The sequence below is a fragment of the Myxine glutinosa genome, chromosome 1, assembly GCF_964187855.1.
Source record: "Myxine glutinosa chromosome 1, kmMyxGlut1.1, whole genome shotgun sequence".
Lineage (NCBI taxonomy): Eukaryota > Metazoa > Chordata > Myxini > Myxiniformes > Myxinidae > Myxine > Myxine glutinosa.
In genome coordinates, this window is record NC_136261.1 from 5,240,607 (window position 1) to 5,265,912 (window position 25,306).

The following is a 25,306-nucleotide window of genomic DNA, read 5'->3' on the forward strand; positions in this document are numbered from 1 at the left end:
CTGCAATATATATATATATATATATATATATATATATATATATATATATATATATATATTATATATATATATATATATATGAAACTGAAACGCAAAAGAAACTTACCACCTTTGAAACCTTTAAATATCAACAATAACACTGCGTTGTAGTAAATGTGTGAACTTATTTGTGGACAATAGTGTCCTCACTGTCAGACAAAACGGTCACGGATGGTCACTTGAACCTTCAATGGTCACTTCATAGCACAGCTGTTGAACAGCCGTTTTGACTGTCAGTGATTAGCCAAGAGGTACGGGATGATTTTTAATGAGCTGCACGTGATGTCTTGATATTGGCTTTAAAAAGGCCAGTGCAAAATGGGCAGTTTGACCGAAAAATTTGACCATTTTGACAACTTCAAAAAGACCGAAAACACAAAAGAAACTTACCACCTTTGAAACCTTTAAATATGAACAATAACACTGCGTATAGTAAATGTGCTGAACTTATTTGTGGACAATAGTGTCCTCACTGTCAGAAAAAACGGTCACGGATGGTCACTTGAACCTTCAATGGTCACTTCATAGCACAGCTGTTGAACAGCCGTTTTGACTGTCAGTGATTAGCCAAGGGGTACGGGATGATTTTAATGAGCTGCACGTGATGTCTTGATATTGGCTTTAAAAAGGCCAGTGCAAAATGGGCATTTCAATCAACATGCCACGATTGTCAAGGGATCAACGGCAGCGTGCCCTGGGCATGCTGCAAGGTTGGACTGAGCTACCGTGAGGTGCACGTCGCCTTGGCTGTTCACACCAGACGATATCGGCCCTGGTGGACAGAGACACCCTCCACAACTCTGCAGATGACAGACCTCGATCAGGGAGGCCAAGAGTCACCACTGCAAGGCAGGACAGGCAGATGGTCCGAAGTCACCTGCGGGATCGATTCCGTCCAGCATCCCGCACTGCGGCAGAAACTCCGGGGCGTGCAAACCCACGGATCTCCAATGATACTGCACGAAGACGACTGCATGACTATGGTCTGACTGCCAGAAGACCATACAGAGGCCCCGTGATGACGGTTGCCCATCGCCGCAACCGTCAGAGATGGTGCCAGCAGCATCAGCGGTGGACCTTGGCGCAGTGGAACGAGGTCGCTTTCAGCGATGAGTCAAGGTTCTGTGTGGACAGTCCTGATGGGCGTGAGTGTGTCTGGAGAAGAACTGGCGAGCGATATGCCGATTGTTGCGTGCGTCAAGCCAACAGGTGGGGTGGCCCAAGTGTGATGGTGTGGGCAGCCATATCAAGCCGGTACAGGACGCCACTGGTGGTTGTGGATGGGAATCTTAACGCCCAGCGGTATGTGGATAACAATCCTGCGACCTCATCTGCTGCCATTCCTGCTAGACCACCCAGAACTGAGAACCTTTCAGCATGACGACGCTCGTCCCCATGCTGCTCGTTTTACCACTGCATTTCTCCAAGGCGAGAACATCAACACCATGCAGTGGCCTGCGCTCTCCCCTGACCTGAATCCCATAGAGCACCTGTGGGATGAGCTTGGGAGACGCGTAGTTGGCAGGGCCAGGACACGGGCAGAGCTGCTTCAGACATTGAGGACTGAGTGGGACAGAATCCAGCAGCAATCCATCCAAAGACTGGTAGGCAGTATACGCCGACGATGCACTGCCTGTATCCAAAACAATGGTGGCCATACACGCTATTGAAAGGGGACTGACATTGCACCCTGTGCTGTTCTGTACTGTAGAACAAACTGATGAGATGGTGTATCTTGGTCAAAAACTTGACATGTCATCAATAAAATGCCAATGTTTCAATTAGCAATTGTTGGTTTGTTTATTTTGAACTGTTACAATTTTATTACATTTCAAACAAGTGGTAAATTTCTTTTGTGTTTTCGGTCTTTTTGAAGTTGGTCAAAATGGTCAAAATGGTCAAATTTTTCGGTCAAAATGCCCATTTTGCACTGGCCTTTTTAAAGCCAATATCAAGACATCACGTGCAGCTCATTAAAATCATCCCGTACCCCTTGGCTAATCACTGACAGTCAAAACGGCTGTTCAACAGCTGTGCTATGAAGTGACCATTGAAGGTTCAAGTGACTATCCGTGACCGTTTTGTCTGACAGTGAGGACACTATTGTCCACAAATAAGTTCACACATTTACTATACGCAGTGTTATTGTTGATATTTAAAGGTTTCAAAGGTGGTAAGTTTCTTTTGTATTTTCGGTCTTTTTGAAGTTGGTCAAAATGGTCAAATATTCGGTCAAAATGCCCATTTTGCACTGGCCTTTTTAAAGCCAATATCAAGACATCACGTGCAGCTCATTAAATCATCCCGTACCCCTTGGCTAATCACTGACAGTCAAAACGGCTGTTCAACAGCTGTGCTATGAAGTGACCATTGAAGGTTCAAGTGACCATCCGTGACCGTTTTGTCTGACAGCGAGGACACTATTGTCCACAAATAAGTTCACACATTTACTACACGCAGTGTTATTGTTGATATTTAAAGGTTTCAAAGGTGGTAAGTTTCTTTTGCGTTTCAGTATATATATTATATATATATACTATATATATATATATATATATATATATATATATATATATATATATATATATATTATATATATATATATATATATATATTGTTGCGGATCTCCGCGTCAGCCTTTCCCCTTACCAAGGGGGGTTAGGCCCCTTGTCTTTGACTAGCCGACGGGATCCGGGGCTATGACGTTCCTTCCGGGCGGTGTTAAATAGGGTTGTAGGCGAATTCCTATTACCGAAGTACCAACGCCGCCGAGGAAGCAAGGAAATAAGCCCCGCCCGAATCACGGTTATAGGTGGACACGCCGAGCGGTAGCAAACCGTGACCCGAGCCGTTAACGATGACTAAACCGATCCGAGCGGTTCTGATCGTGCCACGCTTACCCAATGGAGGAAATCACTGATACGGTCAAATCAGGAAGAAACATAGAATAACAATTGGTTTATTACACTATGTACAATGAGAAGAAGAACACACAGTGCAGCTTATACAGTCTTATACTTATCCCAGGACACAGGTCCGTTTCACACTCAGACACACTCACAGCCGGTTGTAGATGGTCAGGTTGATGGTCCAGAGATGATGGCGCCCAGGCAGTTCGCTCCGGTCCTCAACTCGCACCGCGAAGAAGATGGTCAGGGCGGCAGAAGCTCCCCGCGGGTCGTTGGCGCGGATCGGACAGTTACGGGGTTAAATGTAGGGCGAAAGGTAAGGCTGGCTGGGCGGTTACTTGCGACCACGGTCGCGTACGTAATAGATGAACCGGGCTTGGCAGTTATACTTGCGGTCACGTTGGCGCGGATCGGACAATTGCGGGTGCGGAACGGTATGCTGGGCTTGGCGGTTACGCTGGCGTGGCTGCATACGTAATAGATGGACAGGCGCTATATGCGCTCCAATACAAGTTCATAGGTGCTCCCAATGCAAGTTCAATAGCAAAGCGCCTCTCCCGCAGAAGTCCTTTCAGCACCGTCCTCTCACATGCGCGAATCGTGCAAGTCCCCTCACAGAGCGCAAATCGTGCAAGTCCTCCTTAGCACGCCCTTTCCCACGAGTCCTGTCGCATAAGTGCTTTTACAGTGCGCTCTCCCAACAAGTCCTCACAAGGGCTTTGTGCGTGCGCTTATATAGGCACGCCCTTACCACGCCCCTCACGCCATGCCCTTGAGCCCTGATTGGTTATGGCTCTTACCGTTGCTGTCTCCGCCACTTCAACCTCGACGCCGTGCTCCTCCCTCTCTCAGGCCAACCTCATGTCCCTTGACTAGTGAGCATCCTAATGCGATGTGCAATAGCCAAAATGGTGCGCGGGATGGATGCTGCCCAACGAGGTAGATTTGGAGGGTGGAGGCAAAATGAACGGGGCCTATCTTATTTTTTACACAACGCAGATGATACTAGGGAAATTGCCTTATTCTCACACATACTATGACATAACTAATATCCTAAATGGGCCTATGTGTTGCTTGTGGACTAACTAGGGGCAAACCTTTAATGATGTTATATACACACTCTCAAAACCGCAACAATTATATATATATATATATTATATATACTATATATATATATATATATATATATATTTATATATATATATATTTATATATATATATATATATACACATATATATATATATATGGTATCTGTAATCTGGTTCTCCAACCTAATGAAGCGGACAACATGACGTCATCGCCATGCACGTCCTTCCAGAGGAACCATCTAGCAGTGCGTCATTACGGATTATAAATACAGATACTGTCACAAGTGCATGCAAAACTCACAGTTACCGACCTGGTTTCGCCCTTGTTGGGGCTTCATCAGGGCAACGCAGTGAGGCTTTCCATACACTTGTAACTCTGTGACCCATTCGGTTTTTATATCAGTCACTATGCGACCTTCATATCATCAGTGGAGAACCGCCAGCAAGGTGTCCCATACAGCTGCTGCTGCACCTCCCAACCGCAACCAGGTCGACTCCATAGGATGAGTGGATACCAGAGATAACGTCACCGCGTGGCAGGCGGTGCTTATCGCTCCCAGCAAGGTGCAGCAGCATCTATATTTATATATCTCTATATTTATATATCTATATATTTATATATCTCTATATTTATATATCTATATATTTATATATCTCTATATTTATATATCTATATATTTATATATCTATATATTTATATATCTATATTATATATCTATATATTTATATATCTATATATATATATATATTTTTTTTTTTTCTATATATATATATATTTGTGCAGCGTCTGTGTTGTGTTGTGTTGTCTTGTGTTGTGTTGTCACTGAACTACTTTCTCAAACTTTTGTGAAATCGTACCAAACTTCTGGTATGCACATATCTCTCCCGTCAGTATGTCCTAAGGGTATTTTTTTTTAAAAACAATTGCAATTTTTTTTATTTTTTGGGGGGAATTTTTTTTGGGAAAATTTTTTTCCCCCAACTTCAATTGTTTATGAAATGTGATCTCACGTATATTACAAATACATTTGTGCAAAATAATTGTTTGAATTATGATTGGTTGAAACCATGACAAAACGGCAACTCGGGTACAGTCATTTATCTATACTAGGGCATGCCCGTACGTGGGTGCCCGTTCGAAAAAACATTCCAAACCGCGTGGCAGTAACGACCACAGAACCCCACCCCCCTCTATTTACATGAAATGGTTTGGTCCATTCGCAAAGCCAAAGCGAACGACCACAGAACCCCCCCCCCCCTCTATTTACATGAATGGTTTGGTCCATTCGCAAAGCCAAAGCGAACGGCGAACGGCTAAATCGCCATAGCTCGGTAACTACTTCTCCGATTAATATGAAACCTTGAAAAGGCACATCCTCAGGTCCCCAGCAATATACGTGCCCGTACGTGGCGTACCCGTAACCGTACCGTACCCGGTACCGTACCCGTACCCGTGACGTGCCCGTAATGAATATGTACAAAATATAAATATTGTATACTACAATCGATCGTACCTTACAACAATCAACACAGATTGCAACGTCAAATAAATGAATACGCTCTCAAATGTGCCGTCCGAGGCAGCGTCTGCTCGCCACGTTCAGCGTCACTATGACTATCCGTAAGTCCGGAAGTGACGTCCTCATTTGACTGTCCGGAAGGTCGCAAATCGCAGTTACGATGAATCGCAAATTAGTTTTAATTAGTTTTAAAACATAGTTTAACGGCAACATAGTTTTCCAACGTGAAATAAATGAATACGCTCTCAAATGTGCCATCCGAGGCAGAGTCTGTTCGCCACGTTCGGCACACGTGATAGCTCGCTGCTCTCTGATTGGTTGAATCGTTTTTTGGACATAGCTCGGTAACTACTTCTGCGATTAATTTAAAACCTTGAAAAGGCACATCCTCGGGTCCCCCAGCAATATACCTGGCAAGTTTCAAGTATATCGGACCGGTAGTTGTCGAGAAACAGCGGTCACAGACAAACATACATACAAACATACAAACATACAAACATACAAAAACATACAAACATACAAACATACAAACATACACACAGAGATTGCTGGAATTATAGATAGACTAGGGCATGCCCGTACTATATATAAGCTAGGACGTGCCCGTACGTGGGTGCCCGTTCCTTGCCAAAAAAAAAAAAAAAAAAAAATTTGTGTAGGGGTGTGTGTGTGTAAACATCCTAGGGCGTGCCCGTACGTGGGTGCAAAAAAACATGCGTGCAAACAACAACAAAAAAAAACTTTGAAACACGTGGCAGTAACGACCACAGAACCCCCCCCCCCCTCTATTTACATGAATGGTTTGGTCCATTCGCAACGACCACAGAACCCCTCCCCCCCTCTATTTACATGAAATGGTTTGGTCCCAAAGCGAACGGCTTGCGGTGTTTGGTAAAGAAATCGCCATAGCTCGGTAACTACTTGTCCGATTAATTTCAAACCTTGAAAAGGCACATCCTCGGGTCCCCAGCAATATACCTGGCAAGTTTAAAGTATATCGGACCGGTAGTTGTCGAGAAACAGCGGTCACAGACAAACATACAAACACACATACACACATACACACAGAGATTAATGGAATTATAGATAGATATCGACACATCTGGGCAGTGTTTGTGTTGTCACTTAACGACTCCCTCAAACTTTTGTTTCCGTGGTTGTGAAGAGTTTTTAATAACGTTGTGGTGGTTTTGAATCACGTGGTGGTGAGGTATTTTGAATTATGTGGTAGTGAGGTGTTTTTAAATGATGTGGTGGTGAAGTGTTTTAATATCACATGGCTGTGAGGTGTTTTTATTACGTGTTTTATGGCTGTGAGGTGTTTTTATTATGTGTTTTATGGCTGTGAGGTGTTTTTATTTCGTTGTGGTGAGGCGTTTTTATTACGTGTTTTATGGCTGAGGTGTTTTTATTATGTGTTTTATGGCTGTGAGGTGTTTTTATTTCGTTGTGGTGGAGGTGTTTTTATTACGTGTTTTATGGCTGTGAGGTGTTTTTAATTTTGTGGTGGTGATATGTTTTTATTACGTGTTTTATGGCTGTGAGGTGTTTTTATTACGTGTTTTATGGCTGTGAGGTGTTTTTTTATTTTCGTGGTGGTGAGGTGTTTGTATTACGTGTTTTATGGCTGTGAGGTGTTTTTATTTCATGTTTATGGCTGTGAGGTGTTTTCAATTTCGTAGTGGTGAGGTATTTTGAATTATGTGGTGGTGAGGTGTTTTGAATTATGTGGTGGTGCGGTGTTTTAGATTACGTGGTGGTGCGGTGTTTTAGATTACGTGGTGGTGCGGTGTTTTGAATTACGTGGTGGTGAGGTGTTTTGAATTACGTGGTGGTGAGGTGTTTTGAATTACGTGGTGGTGCGGTGTTTTAGTTTACATGGTGGTGCGGTGTTTTAGATTACGTGGTGGTGAGGTGTTTTGAATTACGTGGTGGTGCGGTGTTTTAGATTACGTGGTGGTGAGGTGTTTTGAATTACGTGGTGGTGAGGTGTTTTGAATTACGTGGTGGTGCGGTGTTTTAGATTACATGGTGGTGCGGTGTTTTGAATTACTTGGTGGTGAGGTGTTTTGAATTACGTGGTGGTGAGGTGTAATCGTCCCAAACTTCCAGTCTGCACCTACCCCTCCCCTACGTATGTGCTGAGGGGTTCTTTCTTGAAAAAAAAACATTCAACCTAAATCTTCAACCTAAATTGCCTATAAAAATGTAATATCACAAACACAACAAATACATTTGTGCAAAGTAATTGTTTGTATTATGATTGGTGAAAATCATGATAACACAGCAACTCAGATACAGTCATTAGCCTCAGCTAAAATAAGCCCGTTCCTCAGTATCGACGCGCTCTCGCCTCACCAAGCTAGTGTATGTATATATATATATATATGACGGGTTGTCCCCCCCCTTTGGAACTCAAGAAGAGGCACCTTCGAAGCAGCAAGTGAGGTTTAATAATCGAGTAAACACAATATTGCGGAGCACGCCTTAAAATCGCAGACAAGACCTGCAAGTCCAAGCCGCCCTCTCCCCCCCCCCCCCCCCCCCCCCCCCCTCCCCTTCCCACGCCTCCTGCCCCCAAGCCCTCTCCCTCCCCACACTTCTCCCTGCTCTCAAATGTTGTGGTTGTGTGCTTCCCCTTCTCTCCCCATCTTGTCTTCCGCTCCCTCTTTTTGTATATTTTGTTTGTCTGGTTGATTTGTTTGTGAAATAAATGTTAGCTCTTTCACGAGCCTCGATTCAGTATACAAAAAAAAAAACAAAAAAAAAAACGCTGCGCTGAAGTATGACCTCAGACAAGAGATTAAGTTTTAAAGGCATAGATGTGTGAAAGTAAGATAGTTCTCAGGCTATTTTTTCCCAACAACCTGGGCTTTCAAGGACCAGGGATGCGTTCCCATAAACAAGTTCTATGATGTGAACATTTGGCAGTGAAACATAAGAAGCCGGGCACACAAAGATCAAAGGATACAGATTACATCATACTCTGCTCGAGGTTAACTTGACGGCAAACAAGAATTAAATGACAACTATTCCCATAACTTTTCTCCCTTTAGAAGATGCTGAAAAACGTCTCCCAGGCTGGATCTGACCGAGCCGTGAAAGCAACAACATGTTTTGCATTGAATCTAGCTTTTTTGAAGCAAGCAAAAGAAAGACAATTTTATATATATACTAGCAGAAGTACCCGGCATTGCCGGGCGGGGGAGGGGAGGGAAGGGGGGAAGGGGAGGGGAGGGGAACAGGGAACAGGGGGGAGGGGAGGAGAGGGGGGGAGGGGAGAAGAGGAGGGGAGAGGGAGAGGGAGTGGGGGAGGGGAGGGGGGGTGGGGAAGGGGTAGGGGGGGAAAGGGAGGAGCATGGGGAAGGGGAAGGGGTAGGGCAGAAAGGAAGGGGTAGGGGTGAAGGGAGGGGCATGGAGGCAAGGGAGGGGAGGAGGGGAGAGGGGGAGAGGGAGAAGGGAGGGGGAAGGGGGGGAGGAGGGATGGGGGGAGGGGAGTGAGGGGAGGGGAGTGGGGGGGAGGGGAGAGGAGTGGGAGGGTGAGGAGTGGGAGGGGGAGGGGAGGAGAGGGGGGAGGGGGAGAGGAGTGGGAGGGTGGGGGGGAGGGAGGTGGGTGGGTAGGACAGAAAGGAAGGGGTAGGGGGGAAAGGGAGGGGAGGGGGATGGGGAAGGGGTAGGGCAGAAAGGAAGGAGTAGGGGGGAAAGGGAGGGGCATGGGGGAAAGGGAGGGGGAGGGGAGGGGGGAAGGGGAGAGGGTAGTGTTACGTGGTCCTCCCGGTAACTACCTGGTCTTGGTGACCCCCGGACCGTGGGAGGACCCCGCCAGAAAGATCTCTGATTTATACGCTTTCGTAGCGCAATCAATATGAAAGACACAATAATTCAAGTCAATAAGAAACCCCACACCAAGGATCCGGATTACTCAATAATATATTCCCCAATCAATCAACAACCATCAACAATCAATCCCCAATATTACTAAGATGGCCATCTCATATATTTCCCCCCTTTCCCCACTCACGACCCCTCAATGGTCACTGTCCCTCACAATGTCTCTGGGCCCCTCCAGACCAAGGTGAAGGTCGACTTCTCCGCACACGGGCGGTTGAACGAACCCCTGGCTGTCGTGCTCCAAACGTGCACGTCGCGTACCGGGAACAGCTGCTGCAGCGCACACCTCCTTGCAAAGCAAAGCGGGCAAAGCAAAGCGCGCGAGGCCCAAGGTGCGACCCGTACGCGTCCTTGTAGACGTGGAGGCGAACTGTGCCGGACGCTTGGTTCCGTGCACGAACCCACGGCAACTTGACGTGTAACCGGTAATTACCCCGCACAGGTAACTCCTCTCGCCAGACGGGCTTTCAAACGCAGCGTTCCCCACGCTGCTGAATATCGACACCGCGTGCGTCGGAGCTGGGCGATGAGAAGAAGATGGCCACTTCTCCCGGACCTTGTCTTCTCCTTTTCTTCCGGTTCACCATCCCGTTTCCGGTCTCCTGTTATCCAGAGCGCCTCTAACCATTTAACCACAACAACCTTTAATAGAATAAACATTAATAAGCAATGACCTGAATAGTAATTCACATAAATTCACATAAATCCGTAACAGTAGGGTGGAGGGGGAAGGGTGGGGGAAGAGTAGGGGGAGGGGGAGGGGTTAAAGGGAGAGGGAGGGAGGGGAGGGCAGGGATATAGATGGTTACTGGCAATTGATCACATCCAGAAATGATGTAATCCACACAATTTATGTACTTTACATAACGTTAATAGGAATACATGGCCGTGTAGATGGGAATTCAGTTTGTTTGAAATAAATCACAAATATCAGATGAAAGTGACCAAAAACCTTTGTGGTGTGAATGGCAATGTTCCTCGCTGAAATGTGGAAAAACTGAATTACGTGCGAACGCATAACTGTGAGATTATGGCGGCAAAGTTGGAACATCACGTGATCCTAGCAGAAGTACCCGGCATTGCCAGGTGGGGGAGGGGAGACCCGTACATTCCCAACCCGTACATTCGCCCTCTCGACTCAAGCTCGTATTTGATTCGTATTCGAAATCGAAAGGGGAAAGGGGAAATCCTTCGTATTCGAATTCGTAAACACGAAATATGAATTAAAATTTAATTCGTATCGCACAAAATCGACACAAAACACGGTCGCATAAAGGTGAAAAACCGTAATCGCTTTTCGCCCTGAATTACGTGCAAACGTGTGACGTGTGACGGGATGGAACATCACGTGATCGCTCTGAGCGAATCAGCGAGCTCTGGCACCGGCTGAGATTAGCGGGTACTTCGCTGAAATGCGCTGACGTAAATATGAATAAAAAATATGGATCTCATCAAATATGGTCTCAGCCATGTTCGTCCCAGGCTCAATGGCCATGTCTATGCCAAATATCAAGCACGTGAGCCTCGCCGTTTCGGAGTCTATCGGTAACATTACACACACACGCACACACAAACTGTTTTATAGATATTTCTTAGGTGCCCTGTGTCACGTGGTGTGCCGCCTGCCCGTGCTGCTAACCGACGTGTGTGTGTGTGTGTGTGTGTGTGTGTGTGTGTGTGTGTGTGTGTGTGTGTGTGTGTGTGTGTGTGTGTGTGTGTGTGTGTGTGTGTGTGTGTGTGTGTGTGTGTGTGTGTGTGTGTGTGTGTGTGTGTGTGTGTGTGTGTGTGTGTGTGTGTGTGTGTGTGTGTGTGTGTGTGTGTGTGTGTGTGTCGTATAGAATAGAAAAGTTAATATAAAGCGGTGCCAATTTGATTCAAACACCTGCTTGAAGAAGTAAATGTATTTTATTTACCAGATGTAGAGCGCCCCTTTATATGAACATTTCCAGAGCATTACTTGGTTCCTCCCAAGATCACAAGGGTAGTCCAGCATGCACACCAGATTATTTTTTTTGAATGTACCTTATTTTCTGTTGTTTCGCATTTTTTATAAGCTATGGAATGTCCCTTCTTTTCTATAGTTTGCCACATGGCACATACCCTTATATAAAGGGGTCTTGTCTCTGCCCCTGGCATTTTCTCCAAAAACATAGAATACGAAACTGCAAGAATATGTAATTGTACCGTAGTCATGAAGAGAATCTTTGAGAGATTTTGCTAAAATATTAATTCCTCCCCATTCTGTTGTCTTGTTAAACTTTATTTTCTCAGATATTGCCTTTACAAGACCGTGCTACATGTGTTAATGTTGGTAGGAAAGAAAGCGGAAACGTCTTGCTGACTGCACTACCACCCAAACAAGATCCATCACACCAACAGCACCCAGTGTACCATCAACAGCCGAAGGAGACATGCCAACACCCAGTGTACCATCAACAGCCGAAGGAGACATGCCAACACCCAGGGTACCATCAATAGCCAAAGCAGACATGCCGACACTCAGGGTACCATTAACAACCGACGCAGACATGCCAACACCTTGCATACTATCAACAGCCAACGCAGACATGCCAACACCCAGCGTACCATTAATAGCCAACGCAGACATGCCAACACCCAACGCAGACGTGCCAACACCCAGCGTACCATTAATAGCCAACGCAGACATGCCAACACCCAACGCAGACGTGCCAACACCCAACGCAGACGTGCCAACACCCAGCGTACCATCAACAGCCAGCGCAGACATGCCAACACCCAGTGTACCGTTAATAGCCAATGCAGACATGCCAACACCCAACGCAGACGTGCCAACACCCAGCATACCGTTAACAGCCAACGCAGACGTGCCAACACCCATTGTACCGTTAACAGCCAACGCAGACATGCCAACACCCAGCGTACCGTTAACAGCCAACGCAGACGTGCCAACACCCAGCGTACCACCAATAGGCACACAGGCCATCTCAACATCCAATGTTAAATCAACAGCTGCCAAAAGCATATCAACAGCCACAGAGGTTGTGCCAAAACATGTACCATCGACGGGCATGCCAGGCATCCCATTGGCAGGCTTGCACAGCGTACCTGCATCCCCACTTAGTCTGCCCTCAAGCACAGTAGTTGCAACGACAGCACACTTTAACAATTTACAGGATATCATTCCAATTACTCGGATTACAAAAACCTCAAAACAGCAGGATCACGATTATGACATTTCGGATAATTCATGGACATTAAAACGTAAACTTAATTCTGCAGTCGTAAAAATCGAAGAAGTGAAGAAAAAGTTGAAGTGTACACAGCAGAAAAACAGGCGTTTAGAGAAGAAAGCGACAAATCTCGAGTCTGTGATCAAGGATTTGAAAAACGAGAGAGCCGTATCACCGATCAAGATGCTCCAAGGTTCTCTCACGGATGTCCATTTGAAACTCCTCGAGAGGATTATGAACAACACCAAGAGGACGATCACACGAGAGGAATTTGCTCCCGATATTTGCAAGTTTGCTCTTGACCTGCAATCCTGCTCCATGAAAGCTTACAACTACGTCCGTGACTCTCTTGGCTTTGTTCTGCCCCACCCATCAACGATTAGGAGGTGGCACAGTGAAGGTAATGAAAGGCTTGGCTCCACGGACAACGCAAATGAAGGAAATAATGGATTGTCTCTTTCTTTGGAGGAGACAAATGAGGCAAACAATGGGATGATTAATACCACAGAGGAGGTGATTGAGGAAAACAATGGACCTTGTTCTATGGAGGAGGTGATCGAGGTAAATGACGGAACTTGTTCTATGGAGGAGGTGATCGAGGTAAATGACGGAACTTGTTCTTTGGAGGAGGTGATTGAGGTAAATGATGGAACTTGGTCAATTGAGGAGGAGGAGATTGAGGTAAATGGAACGTGTTCTGTGGAGGAGGAAATTGAGTTAAATAGCGGAACGACCCATTGCACAGAAGAGGTGATTGAGGTAAATAACGGAATGACCCATTGCACAGAGGAGGTGATTGAGGTAAATAACGGAACGACCCATTGCCCAGAGGAGGTGATTGAGGTAAATAACGGAACGACCCATTGCACAGAGGAGGTGATTGAGGTAAATAACGGAACGACCCATTGCACAGAGGAGGTGATTGAGGTAAATAACGGAACGACTCATTCCACAGAGGTGATTGAGGTGAAAGCCAGTGATGTTGAAGCTATAAATGCACAACTGAACGATGAAAGCAGCCTTCGTCAGGGCGAGCACACAGTTCCTGGCATTAGCTACTCCGTGTTGGAGGATACAGGTGGCACATGTTTTCACATACTCAACAGTCACATGCATGACTGCACTCCGGACAAAAATCACACATTCACACTGCTAACAACTGGCTGAGTAGAGCGCAGTGAAGTACCACAGCCTGCCCAACCATCCGCACACTGATGAGGCATGGAATGAACTGGAAAACTCTTCATGGCTTGCATTATGCAGGTAGAACTTACCAGGATAGCTCAAAGGTGGTGAACTCATCTTTGAGCTCATCTGGCCTGGGTTAAATTCCCAGCCTGACGATAAACTTCCATCCTGCTGATTCACAGACATGGTGCTGAATCGGGGAGTGCGCCATCCTTCGGGAAAGCCGTCGAGCCGGGAGTCCTCATTACCTTTCGCTGGTGGGCGTTAAAGATCCCATGGGAACCTTTGAAATTAGTCTTCTTCCTGTATTTAACGGCCCCATTTATATCCACCCTGTCTGGTGTACAAGGGATCTCTTCTATCCCAGGTCTTTCCGGAACCCACTGGCCAGGCCTGCCATTCATCCGAAGGTCATTTGGGTTGTAATTTGTTCAGGGTGCTGGTGATAACTCGTCTCGACTTCACGAAGGACCTTGGGATCTTTAACATCCATCAACTAATACTGGCAGATAAGGCAGTCAGCTTAACGTCCATCCAGGAGGCACAGCACACACTGATGATTAGCCTTGCCCATGAAACACCAGGATGGCAGTTTATATCTGGGCCAGAAACGAGATTAGATGGTTGATGGGAGTGTGCTGTATCTATGCCATCCTTCTAGCCGCCCCCATCTTCCTCAGTGTGATTTAACATGCCAAATTGCCGAGAGCACTGCTGAGGAAGGCAATGGCAAACTACCCAGTGTATTCTCGCCTTTGTGACCATTTTGTGCCCAAACAGAATGTAACTTTCTTCAAACAACAATGACTAACTTGCTCGCTTTAAACTTCGCTGTTCTAATTGATACTCAGTGATGTATATTTTGATGAATTCTTACTTTTGCAGATGCTGTGCAGCAACACTATGTGCTGTGCAAGGGTCTTACACCACCTTGAAAGTCAACATTTTGTCACTTTGGCATATTTTGAGAAGTAAAAGTTGTTAAAATTATCATGTTTTGTTGGAGACGAGGAGAGAGTTAATGGAACGCCTTACCCCCCACGTAGTGTTGAGAAGAGGACATAGTCATAGGAAGGCCTTTTGAACTCTTGCTTTTCATTTTGCGAGCACGATGTATATTTGCTATGATCCGCCATTTTGTCTGAATCTTCTTATCTTATTCCCAAACGTCGAGAACACGAGGGACAAATGCGATTGGTCGAGATGACACAAAATGGTGTAATAATTTGTTCAAGTACTGCTAAACTGGAGGTTTTTGAAAGTGCTAAAAGGCACGTTGTGTTCTATCTATCCAGTACAGTATATAATTCAATTGAAAATAAAGATTTTGAAGGTTGTCGAAAAAAAGTTTTGGAAATTTACCGCCGTTGATGCAGTCTTTTACACCACCCTATTTAACACGTTACATTAGTTATTTGCGCCTTTTGTTTGTGTCCTTTATGACATCCTTTAAAACAATAGGCTTCCTGTTTGAAATGATTGTCAATTTTGTTTGACTGACACAGAATAAAACGATTGGCTTACTCCTTTTGAAATTAAGTTGTTCCTCCTGATCATAGACAAATGTCTGTAGACATAGACAGACGGGCACATAAAGTGATCCAATTGCTTAATCACGCTTTATGCTTCACGTGCATGCAGTAATGATGAATTACGTTTCATGATACTAGTACACCCACAACCTACGGGAGCAGCAGGGAGGGTCATGTCATCCTCTGGGGTAAGCCTATATAGATTGCAGTAGATCTAGGCTTGGTCCAAGGATGTCTGGATTCCTCCAAATGTCTTTCAGTTTAGTGTTAAACATCAGGTGTGACTATTTACAAAGGTAATCACACGTGTTTGTGGTTTATATTTTTACTTCTGGTAGGGGTGCTCCCACCAAAACACCACGATAAGCTATTTATACACATTAACACTTGTTTGTCCAAGGAGGAAAAAACACTTTGGGAGGGGGAATATTATTAGTGTTCATATTGTTTTGGAATAACAATATTATGCTGTTATCGTTCGTGTTATTTTTACTTTTGTTATTAATAGCGACCTTGGAAAAATGCCATGATAAGCTATCTGAACACAGATATACACCTTAACACTGATTTTCCCCAAGCTGGAAAACGCTCTTGAAGAAGAGGGCAAATGCAGTCACGACAACCTCCATCATATGACCCTTAGTCCTCCTGTCAACCTTTGAGTTTCCAAAAGGCGCTCTTCGTGGAAATTGGTCACGGAGAGGACGATTACCGCAAATGCTGATGGAACAATAATTCCGCAATTATAAAATGATCGTACATTGTGAAACACGCCCTGAGTGGCGGCACAGTGACCCGGATAACATTTTCACTCTTTCATGACATCCAGCCTGGTGTTGGCTTGGCGGTTAGGGTGCCAGCTTAGGATCCTAGGATCCTGTGTTCGAATCCCGGCCGATCGCTGAATTAACGCCAGGGGGGTTGACTCAGCCTGTCATCCTTCCGAGGTCGGCAAATTGAGTACCAGTTCACTGGTAATTCCCTGTGTGTCGTAAAAGGCGACAAACAGGGTTGGTGGCAGTAAGGGCATCCGGCCGTAAAACATTGCTTCAAAAAGGGGACCAACAAAAACCAACAACCACGGTGCCCGAAAAAGGCCAACCCCCGCTTTGCGGGGAAAAATGGCCTCGAAAGGTGTTTTTTTTTTTTATGACATTCAGAATGTTTTGCTTGTTGTTTCACACTCGTATTTCACTTTCATAATTCTTGGAAAGTTTCCAAACATTTACTGCACATATTAACACATTTACAACTGGAACTGCACTCGGTAAAGAGCATACGTCCGCCAAGATGAACAGTTTTTGATTTGTATCCCACTGATCGGCCAGATGTGAATTTGGACCTGAACCAAAATCAAATCGGGTTGTTCTCGTCACCGAACCAACTCATTCACCTAGTTTTGTCATAAGTGGTGCACAACGTTTTGAAATATCGTGTTATGTATCGTTGTTAGCTCCATCACTCTGGTGCAAAATCACTTGGGAGTTAAAAAAAAAAAAACTCGTTTCCAGATTCAATTTTCACCAACATCAAATCGATTTGTCATCACACACCAAACCTGCCCAAGTTTCATTCAAATCAGTCCTTAACTTTGTGAGATATTGTGCTCTGTATCGTGTTTTGCCATATCTCTCAATGGTGAAGTCACTTTAAAATCCTTGGATCCAGATCCGAATCTTCACCAAAATGTCATTTCGTCCGTGTCAGACACCCAACCTCTCCACCAAATTGAGTCCGCATCTGCCCACAACTTTGAGATATCCTGTGCACAAACAAATGAAGGCGTCGAACAGAGCACGCACGGTACCTGCAAAATCCACCCCACCCAAAAAGGTTGCCATGGATACACAACTTGTCCATTACATTAAGATTAAAATTGACAATCTAATCAATGCTCAAGTCAATCGGATGAAAATTAATGACTTTTCAGATGAAAATTGATTTTAGAAGTTTTACCTTGAGTTGACCTTATGACCTCAAAAAGTTGTTTTCTCAATTCAGTGATGCATTACGTAATTGCTGTTTAATCATCAAGGTAATAGGATGAAAATTTATGGGTTTTTTGGAAAAAAAATTCGCATACAAGATCGAGGCTCGTGTAAGAGCTAACATTAATCACAAAAAGACAAACTGACACAAACATAAGATCAAGGGTGCGGGAGACAACATGGGGAGAGAGAGGGAAGCCCACAAGCACAACAGCAGAGAACAGGGACATCAGGAGATCTGTGGGATGGAGAGGGCTTGGGGGGGAGGAGGCACGGGAAGAGTGGGGGGGGGAGGTATAAAACACGGACACTGCTAGGACTTCCAGGAAAAGTCGGAATTTCAAAAAAGTGGATCTGGGGTAAATTAGCGGGGATAGAAAAGATCAAGGTTTTGGATGGGGGAAGATAAGAGATGGTGGTGAACAGCTGTTTTAAAAACCTGGAGGGAGGAGTGGGATTGAAGAGAGAGGGAGTTTGTTCCAGAGGTGGGAAAAAAGAGGAGTGAAGGTGAGCAGAGTCTTGATTTTGGCAGTTTAACCATCAGAGGGTTGCAGGCAGATCTTGTGCGACCTGTAGGAATATTTGGGGGACAGAGCACAGAGAGAGCTGGGGGAGCAAGGTGGAGAGGAGTCGGCGGAAGACAAAGACCAAAATTGATAATTTTAGAAGTTTAACTTTGATTTGACCTTTTGACCTGTTTCCTCAATTCAGTGATGCATTCCGTAATTGCTGTTTAATAATCAAGTTAATAGGATGAAAATTGATTTTTTTTTGAAGTTTAACACCCTTAATCCTATCGGCTCCCAGGCATGTTCGTCATCTCACCTTAACATGCAAACTTTAGGGTCCTGTTGCATGGGAAGGTGAGGGTGTTGGGAAGAGCGGATGTCAAGTGGAGCTTAAAAAGTTCGTTGTAAGAACGGGAAACCTTCGCACAAGGCAGCAAGACTCGGAGGGTGTGTGGATCATACGTGTTCGTCGTGGAGGTGAAACAAAAGTTGGAATATTTGGACATTTCTGCACTCGTAACGTGCCGACATCCTCCTTATCCGATTCACGGCATTTTAACCCATTACATTCAATTTCCCAAATGCACCATACAAGGAACACGAAAGATGCAGCAGGTACAGGTTTGGTTCTCGATTATCCTGGACAGGTCATCCTGTTGTAAATAAAGAGCAAGGTTCTTGGATCGATGGAGAATAAACAAAGTTTTTATTCCGACAGAGCCACACCGAGAGAGGACGTGCACGTGATCTTCATTTATTCACACATTGATTACAGGTGGGGCGAGTGCAGAGAGATGGGACCGGGTCAATGTGGAGTCACGGCCGTCGATGGTGCCTGTGGGGTTGGGTATGGAAGAAAGGAAGAGATGATGGATTATTCCAAAGGGAAAATGACACTCAAACCACTTCCTCTCTTACACTATTCAAACCCAAGCAAGAGGAGCAAGTCTGGGAAACATCCTCCAGGACCGATTCCAGATTGCAAGGAATTCCTCTTATCCACGACACACAACAATCCATCCCACAAATCACCTATTACATCCGTTTCAAGGATAACGACTGGTGCCCTGGATAAATTCCACACACGTCAACATTCCAAACAAACCAAAAAATTCCAGATGACTCCATCCCACCGAAGAAAGAATACAGGAATATACATGAGCGATCAGCCTGGCATTGGGGAAGGTTACCAGGTGTGGGATTCTGGAAGAACAGCAAGCAAGATGGTTTTGTTTGTGATCTTCAACTTGCCTCTGATTTGAGCAACAAGCGATTGACAATCAGATTGTACGCACCACAAAGTCACATGACCTCAAACTTTTCCAATGTTTCTTGATCCGTATGGAATCAATTTGATTTTTCACATCAGGTGCCTTCCATGTGTATAGTCTTCCTGGATGTTACTTTTGTCAGTCTGATGCCTGAAGAGTGGATTATAATCAGCAGCATTGAATACAATCGATGGAATGTAAATCAAGAATCCGATGATTCGACATCACGATGATCGATGGAAACCATCATCGTGACCTTCAAGAGGACATCAACAATGAAACAAATGATTGAAAGCCATTTTGATCAACTCCAGCAACCGCACAACTCACTTGCAATTGTACCTTTAGGTGCAATCCTCCACCACAAAACCACTAGACCACAACTGATCAATTAGATCTTTGGTTGTAACATGTCAGATCATTTACCGAGACTATTAAATGATGTCACGAACACGCATCGACACATCTTGACAGGCATGGTACGTACACTACGTGCATAGACAAGGAGGAATCGAACATGTCATGGAGTGTCAGTCATGTCGAGGGTATACCGGGCAGCCTCGGCACAAAGCAATATGAATCGATGTACGTGAAGGAGTCAATGGTGCGAGGTTGGAGTACATTACCTGGAGGGGAAGATGTTGCTGGCAGTGCGACATGGCAAGGCCGAGCCCCAGTCCGGCACCGAACACCACCGGCCAGGTTCGCCCTGCCAGGTGAAAACACAACAATACTGGTGACCGTCAGGTGGGTACCGTAGCGGCCGAGAGGGAATACAGGACCGGCGTCGTGGGTTCAAATCTCAGGGAAGGTGGGAGTATTGAGAATTAGGATTGTACGCTTGTGGAATGGGGACCCGTAGTGCACATTGAAACCCAGCAGGCCCACCAATGACCTTCAGTGCTACATCGATCTGCCTGCGCCGTCTGGTCAGTTCTATACGTGATAGATACCTTGATCCTTTGCCCCAACCCCCCCTTCCCATCGATGACCATGTGTGAGCGTTACCCCCAACATACCTGCTGTTGCTCTCTGGGTTAGAGCTAAATAGGAAGTAGTGAAAGGAATGGGTTAATATTGCATTACCGTTCCACTTCCATCACAACATGTATGATGGAAGGCAATGAAGAACACAATTATTTATTTGAACATGTCGGAATCCATTTCATTTGCTTCTGCTTCTGCCCCTTTGGAACTCCACGACCACGCACGTATGTTGTGCAGCGTGGAACGTGAGGCTGGGGGAGCGTGGCAGGTGAGGCTGGGGAGTGTGGCACGTGAGGTTGAGGGAGCGTGGCACGTGAGGTTGGGGGAGCGTGGCACGTGAGGCTGGGGAGTGTGGCACGTAAGGTTGGGGGAGCGTGGAACGTGAGGTTGGGGGATCGTGGCGCGTGAGGTTGGGGGTCAATTTGGTGACACCGACAATGCCGGCCATGTCATGCATCCTTTACCACCGGCACAGGGTGTGACCTTTCACTTGGCACGAACCACAACCACCTTGGAGTGTCAACGCTCGAGCAGATTTGTGAGGAACGGCCATGCAAAGGTTTTGGTTCTTTTCTTCACATGAACTTAATTGTGGAGGAAGTTCTGGGGTGCCCGATTGGGTTTTTAAGGTGGAATCCATCTCTTGTATATTTTACCCCTCCATTCCATTACCCCTCCCTCCATCCATTACACCTCCATCCATCCATCACCAACTCCCCCCCCCCCCCCCCATCTATCCTACCCCCCTCCCTCCATCACCACCACCCATCACCCCTCCTTCCATCCATTACCCCTCCCTCCGTCACCCCTTCCTCCATCACCACCAATCACCCCTCCCTCCATCACCACCTATCACCCCCCCCCCCTCCCCATCTATCCACCCTCCTCCCTCCCACCATCCATCCATTACACTCCCTCCATCACCACCCCCTCCCAACATCAATCACCACCCATTACCCCTCCCTCCATCCATCACCCCTCCCTCATCACCCTCCATCCATCACCCCTCCCTCCCTTCATCACCCCATCCCTTCATCCATTACTCCTCCCTTCCCCTCCTCAATCACCCCTTGCCTGAATCACCGTCCATCACCCCCTCCCTCAATCGCCATCCAACACCCCCTCCCTCAATCACCCTCCCTCCCTTCATCACCCCCATCCCTCCATCCAATACTCCTCCCTTCCCCTCCTCAATCACCATCCATCACCCCTTCCCTGAATCACCATTCATCACCCCCCTCCCTCAATCACCATCCATCGCCCCCTCCCTCAATCACCATCCATCGCCCCCCTCACCTCAATCACCATCCATCGCCCCCTCCCTCAATCACCAACCATCGCCCCCTCCCTCAATCACCCATCCATCGCCCCCTCCCTCAATCACCGTCCAACACCCCCTCCCTCAATCACCATCCAACACCCCCTCCCTCAATCACCGGCCCCTGCACCTCCATCACCCCCCCCAACCACCCCCTCCCTCCATTACCCCTCCCTCAATCACTACCCATCACTCCTCCCTCCACCTCATCACCCCTCCCCATCTATCCATTATTCTCCCAAAATTAAATCACCACCCATTACCCCTCCTCCCTCCTTCACCCCCACCTCCATCACCATCACCACCTCTCCCCCATCCATCACCACCCCTCCCCCCCCCACCTCCATCACCACCCCTCCCCCATCCATCGCACCCAACCTCCATCCATCCCACAACCACCTCCCCCTCCATCATCACATGTCTCCCTTGCATTCCTTATCCGATCTCAACCAAACTTGCCTGGGGTTTAAATCCCTTCCCAGACTCGTTGGCATCTATAACCTTCTTTCTGAAGGCCTCAAAGAGCTCTTTTGATCTCGGCATGGTGACGCCGCACACTTCAACAACAAAGAGCAAACCAAACTAAATGTCTGAGGTTTAAATAAGACAGGTTCCTCCAAGATCCTCTCTAACGATGTTCTAATCATTTGCACCTGAGCTGGTGCACCTGATTCTAATTTTAGGTATTTGAAGTAGTGATAAATGTAGGGGTGTACTTACTTTTTCCACATGCGAAATTTGCATTTATGTTTATTTAAATTATACAATGGACTACAAAATGTAAATGTTTCATGATATTTGTTATATTATATCACCTTTATCTATCAATATTGTTGAAATGAAGATCAAATAGCTGTATGTTGAAATATGTTGAAAAAGTCAAAACTTTACATGGGGTGTACTTACTTTTTCACGTGACTGTACATAATGGGTGATGGTTGACAGGGGATTGTGAAGGGATGGTGGAGTGGGGTAAGGTGTGTGGGGTGGTCATGGGTATTGTTTGCTCGGGTGATGGTTGATAGGGGATGGTGGAGTGGGGTTGTTATGGGTATTGTTCGCTAGGATGACTGTTGATCGGGGATTCTGAGGGGATGGTGGAGCGGGGTAATGTGTGTGGGGTGGGCATGGGTATTGTTAGCTCAGGTGATGGTTGATAGGAGATTGTGAGGGGATGGTGGAGTGGGGTATAGTGTGTGGTCATGGGTATTGTTAGCTAGGGTGACGGTTGATAGGAGATTGTGAGGGGATGGTTGAGTGGAGTGGGGTGTGGGGGTGGTCATGGGTATTGTTAGCTCGGGTGATGGTTGATAGGGGATTGTGAAGGGGAGGGAGGGGGTATTGGGGTCATGGGTATTGTTAGCTAGGGTGACGGTTCATAGGAGATTGTGAGGGGATGGTGGAGTGGGGTATGGGGTGTGGGGGTGGTCATGGGTATTCTTAGCTTGGGTGACGGTTGATAGGGGATTGTGAGGGGAAGGGGAGGGAAAAGAGGGGAGTGTGGGTTGGTTGTCGGTATTGTTAGCTCGGGTGACGTTTGATGTTTTTTGTTTTTTTCTGGAAAATTGAGATGCCTCAAAAACTAAGGCCACCTCAGTTGAACAGAAATCAAGAGCAATATTACCAAAGGAAATCAGCAAGAAATCCAAGTCAAAGTAGTTGCGTCAGCAGAAAATATCCGACGGCAGAAAAATGTGTTGCCAGCTTGGGAAAAGATCACCTGCAGGGCGGGGACTCTGCTGGTGTGTCCTCATGCCCTTGTCCTCCCAACACGTGATGCAGTACACGAACGTCACATCACAATAAATAAATTGATTAATTGCAACGAAGCAATAATGTATGGACGGGACTCACGTTTCAAGAACAGCAGGGATATTGCTCCGCCAATAAGAGCACCTCCACCTGGATACAAGCCACACACCACGATGATCGTCACAAACCATACACCACACGCACATCACAATGATCGTCACAAACCATACACCACGCGCACACCACGATGATCGTCACAAACCATACACCACGCGCACATCACAATGATCGTCACAAACCATACACCGCGCGCACACCATGATGATCGTCACAAACCATACACCGCGCGCACACCACGATGATAGTCACAAACCATACACCGTGCGCACACCACGATGGTCGTCACAAACCATACACCGCGTGCACACCACGATGATCGTCACAAACCATACACCGCACGCACACCACGATGATCGTCACAAACCATACACCGCGCGCACACCACGATGATCGTCACAAACCATACACCGCGCGCACACCACGATGATCGTCACAAACCATACACCGCGCGCACACCACGATGATAGTCACAAACCATACACCGCGCGCACACCATGATGATCGTCACAAACCATACACCGCGCGCACACCACGATGATCGTCACAAACCATACACCGCGCGCACACCACGATGATCGTCACAAACCATACACCGCGCGCACACCACGATGATCGTCACAAACCATACACCGCGCGCACACCACGATGATCGTCACAAACCATACACCGCGCGCACACCACGATGATCGTCACAAACCATACACCGCGCGCACACCACGATGATCGTCACAAACCATACACCGCGCGCACACCACGATGATAGTCACACAACGCGCGCACATCACAATGATCGTCACAAACCACACACCGTGCACACACCACGATGATTGTCACAAACCACACCGCGCGCACACCACGATGATCGTCACACACCGCGCGCACACCACGATGATTGTCACAAACCACACCGCGCGCACACCACGATGATTGTCACACACCGCGCGCACACCACGATGATTGTCACACACCGCGCGCACACCACGATGATCGTCACACATCCCGCGCGCACACCACGGCCATCACGAATGCCCATGTTATTGTTAGGGCAGGCACGTTGAGTCCATTAAACCGTTCGTACAACTCCAAGTAAAGTAAAGAAAACATCGCGTATCAAACCGAATTTGAGGATTCCATCTGCAGTGCAGCGATCCCAGCGTTTACCCAACTCCTTCTCCGACATTGCGGGATCGATCGATCTCTGAGAATGTCAATTGTCCTTGTCAGACTTCACTTCCGCCTCGATCAACAACTTCCGGTACATGACCGTGATTTAACTTGCACAATTACAATATTATATTTCGAATAATTGAGCACATCTAAAATCTACACGGAGAAGATATTATTATAAAGCATTAATGAAAATGGAATTATATTTAAAAACCACCAAAGAGTTCACAGTGTCGATTGTTAAATTACTGTGATACATCTCCGTATCTGATTGCATGAGGACAAACTTACTGTATATACAGTATTGTAGCGGTTACCGCTGGATGTACATAATCGCCTTGCAGTTGCAACGGCCAGACGCGCCTCTCCCGGGCATGCCCGGACTCACTGTTCCCGGGCACGCCCGAACCTCCCGGGCACGCCCGGTCTCGTCTTTCCCGGGCATGCCCGCTATCGCCTTTTCAGGGCTCGCCCAGAGCGTCCGGGCATGCCCGCTCTCGCCTTTCCAGGGCTTGCCCAGAGCGTCCGGGCATGCCCGCTCTCGCCTTTCCAGGGCTCGCCCAGAGCGTCCGGGCATGCCCGCTATCGCCTTTCCAGGGCTCGCCCAGAGCGTCCGGGCATGCCCGCTCTCGCCTTTCCAGGGCTCGCCCAGAGCGTCCGGGCATGCCCGCTATCGCCTTTCCAGGGCTCGCCCAGAGCGTCCGGGCATGCCCGCTATCGCCTTTCCAGGGCTCGCCCAGAGCGTCCGGGCATGCCCGCTATCGCCTTTCCAGGGCTCGCCCAGAGCGTCCGGGCATGCCCGCTATCGCCTTTC

At 46.9% G+C, this 25,306-nt stretch overlaps 3 protein-coding genes across 5 annotated transcripts in view; 1 reads left to right on the plus strand and 2 right to left on the minus strand.

Moving 5' to 3' along the window:
- The window catches only part of LOC137416240 (uncharacterized), a 45,051-nt gene extending 29,668 nt beyond the window's left edge, over window positions 1–15,383 (plus strand). For 2 of the 3 annotated variants that reach the window (XM_068101774.2, XM_078777853.1), the window contains one exon: window positions 11,720–15,383. In XM_068101774.2, coding sequence (XP_067957875.2) covers window positions 11,860–13,827 — 1,968 coding nt within the window. In that variant the 5' untranslated portion in view covers window positions 11,720–11,859 and the 3' untranslated portion in view covers window positions 13,828–15,383. The remainder of the gene's footprint in view (window positions 1–11,719) is intronic. The other variant, XM_068101773.2, reaches the window with a different exon arrangement.
- LOC137416241 (DNA-directed RNA polymerases I, II, and III subunit RPABC3) overlaps window positions 1–25,306 on the minus strand; it is an 890,838-nt gene that overhangs the window by 76,107 nt on the left and 789,425 nt on the right. The window lies entirely within an intron of this gene.
- Window positions 18,563–24,575, minus strand: MICOS10 (mitochondrial contact site and cristae organizing system subunit 10). Its single transcript, XM_068106521.2, has 4 exons — window positions 24,442–24,575; window positions 23,308–23,355; window positions 19,775–19,857; window positions 18,563–18,712 (listed from the first exon to the last, which is right to left on the minus strand). Exons 1-4 carry the CDS (start codon window positions 24,503–24,505, stop codon window positions 18,683–18,685), a joined length of 225 nt encoding a protein of 74 aa, XP_067962622.1. The 5' UTR covers window positions 24,506–24,575; the 3' UTR covers window positions 18,563–18,682.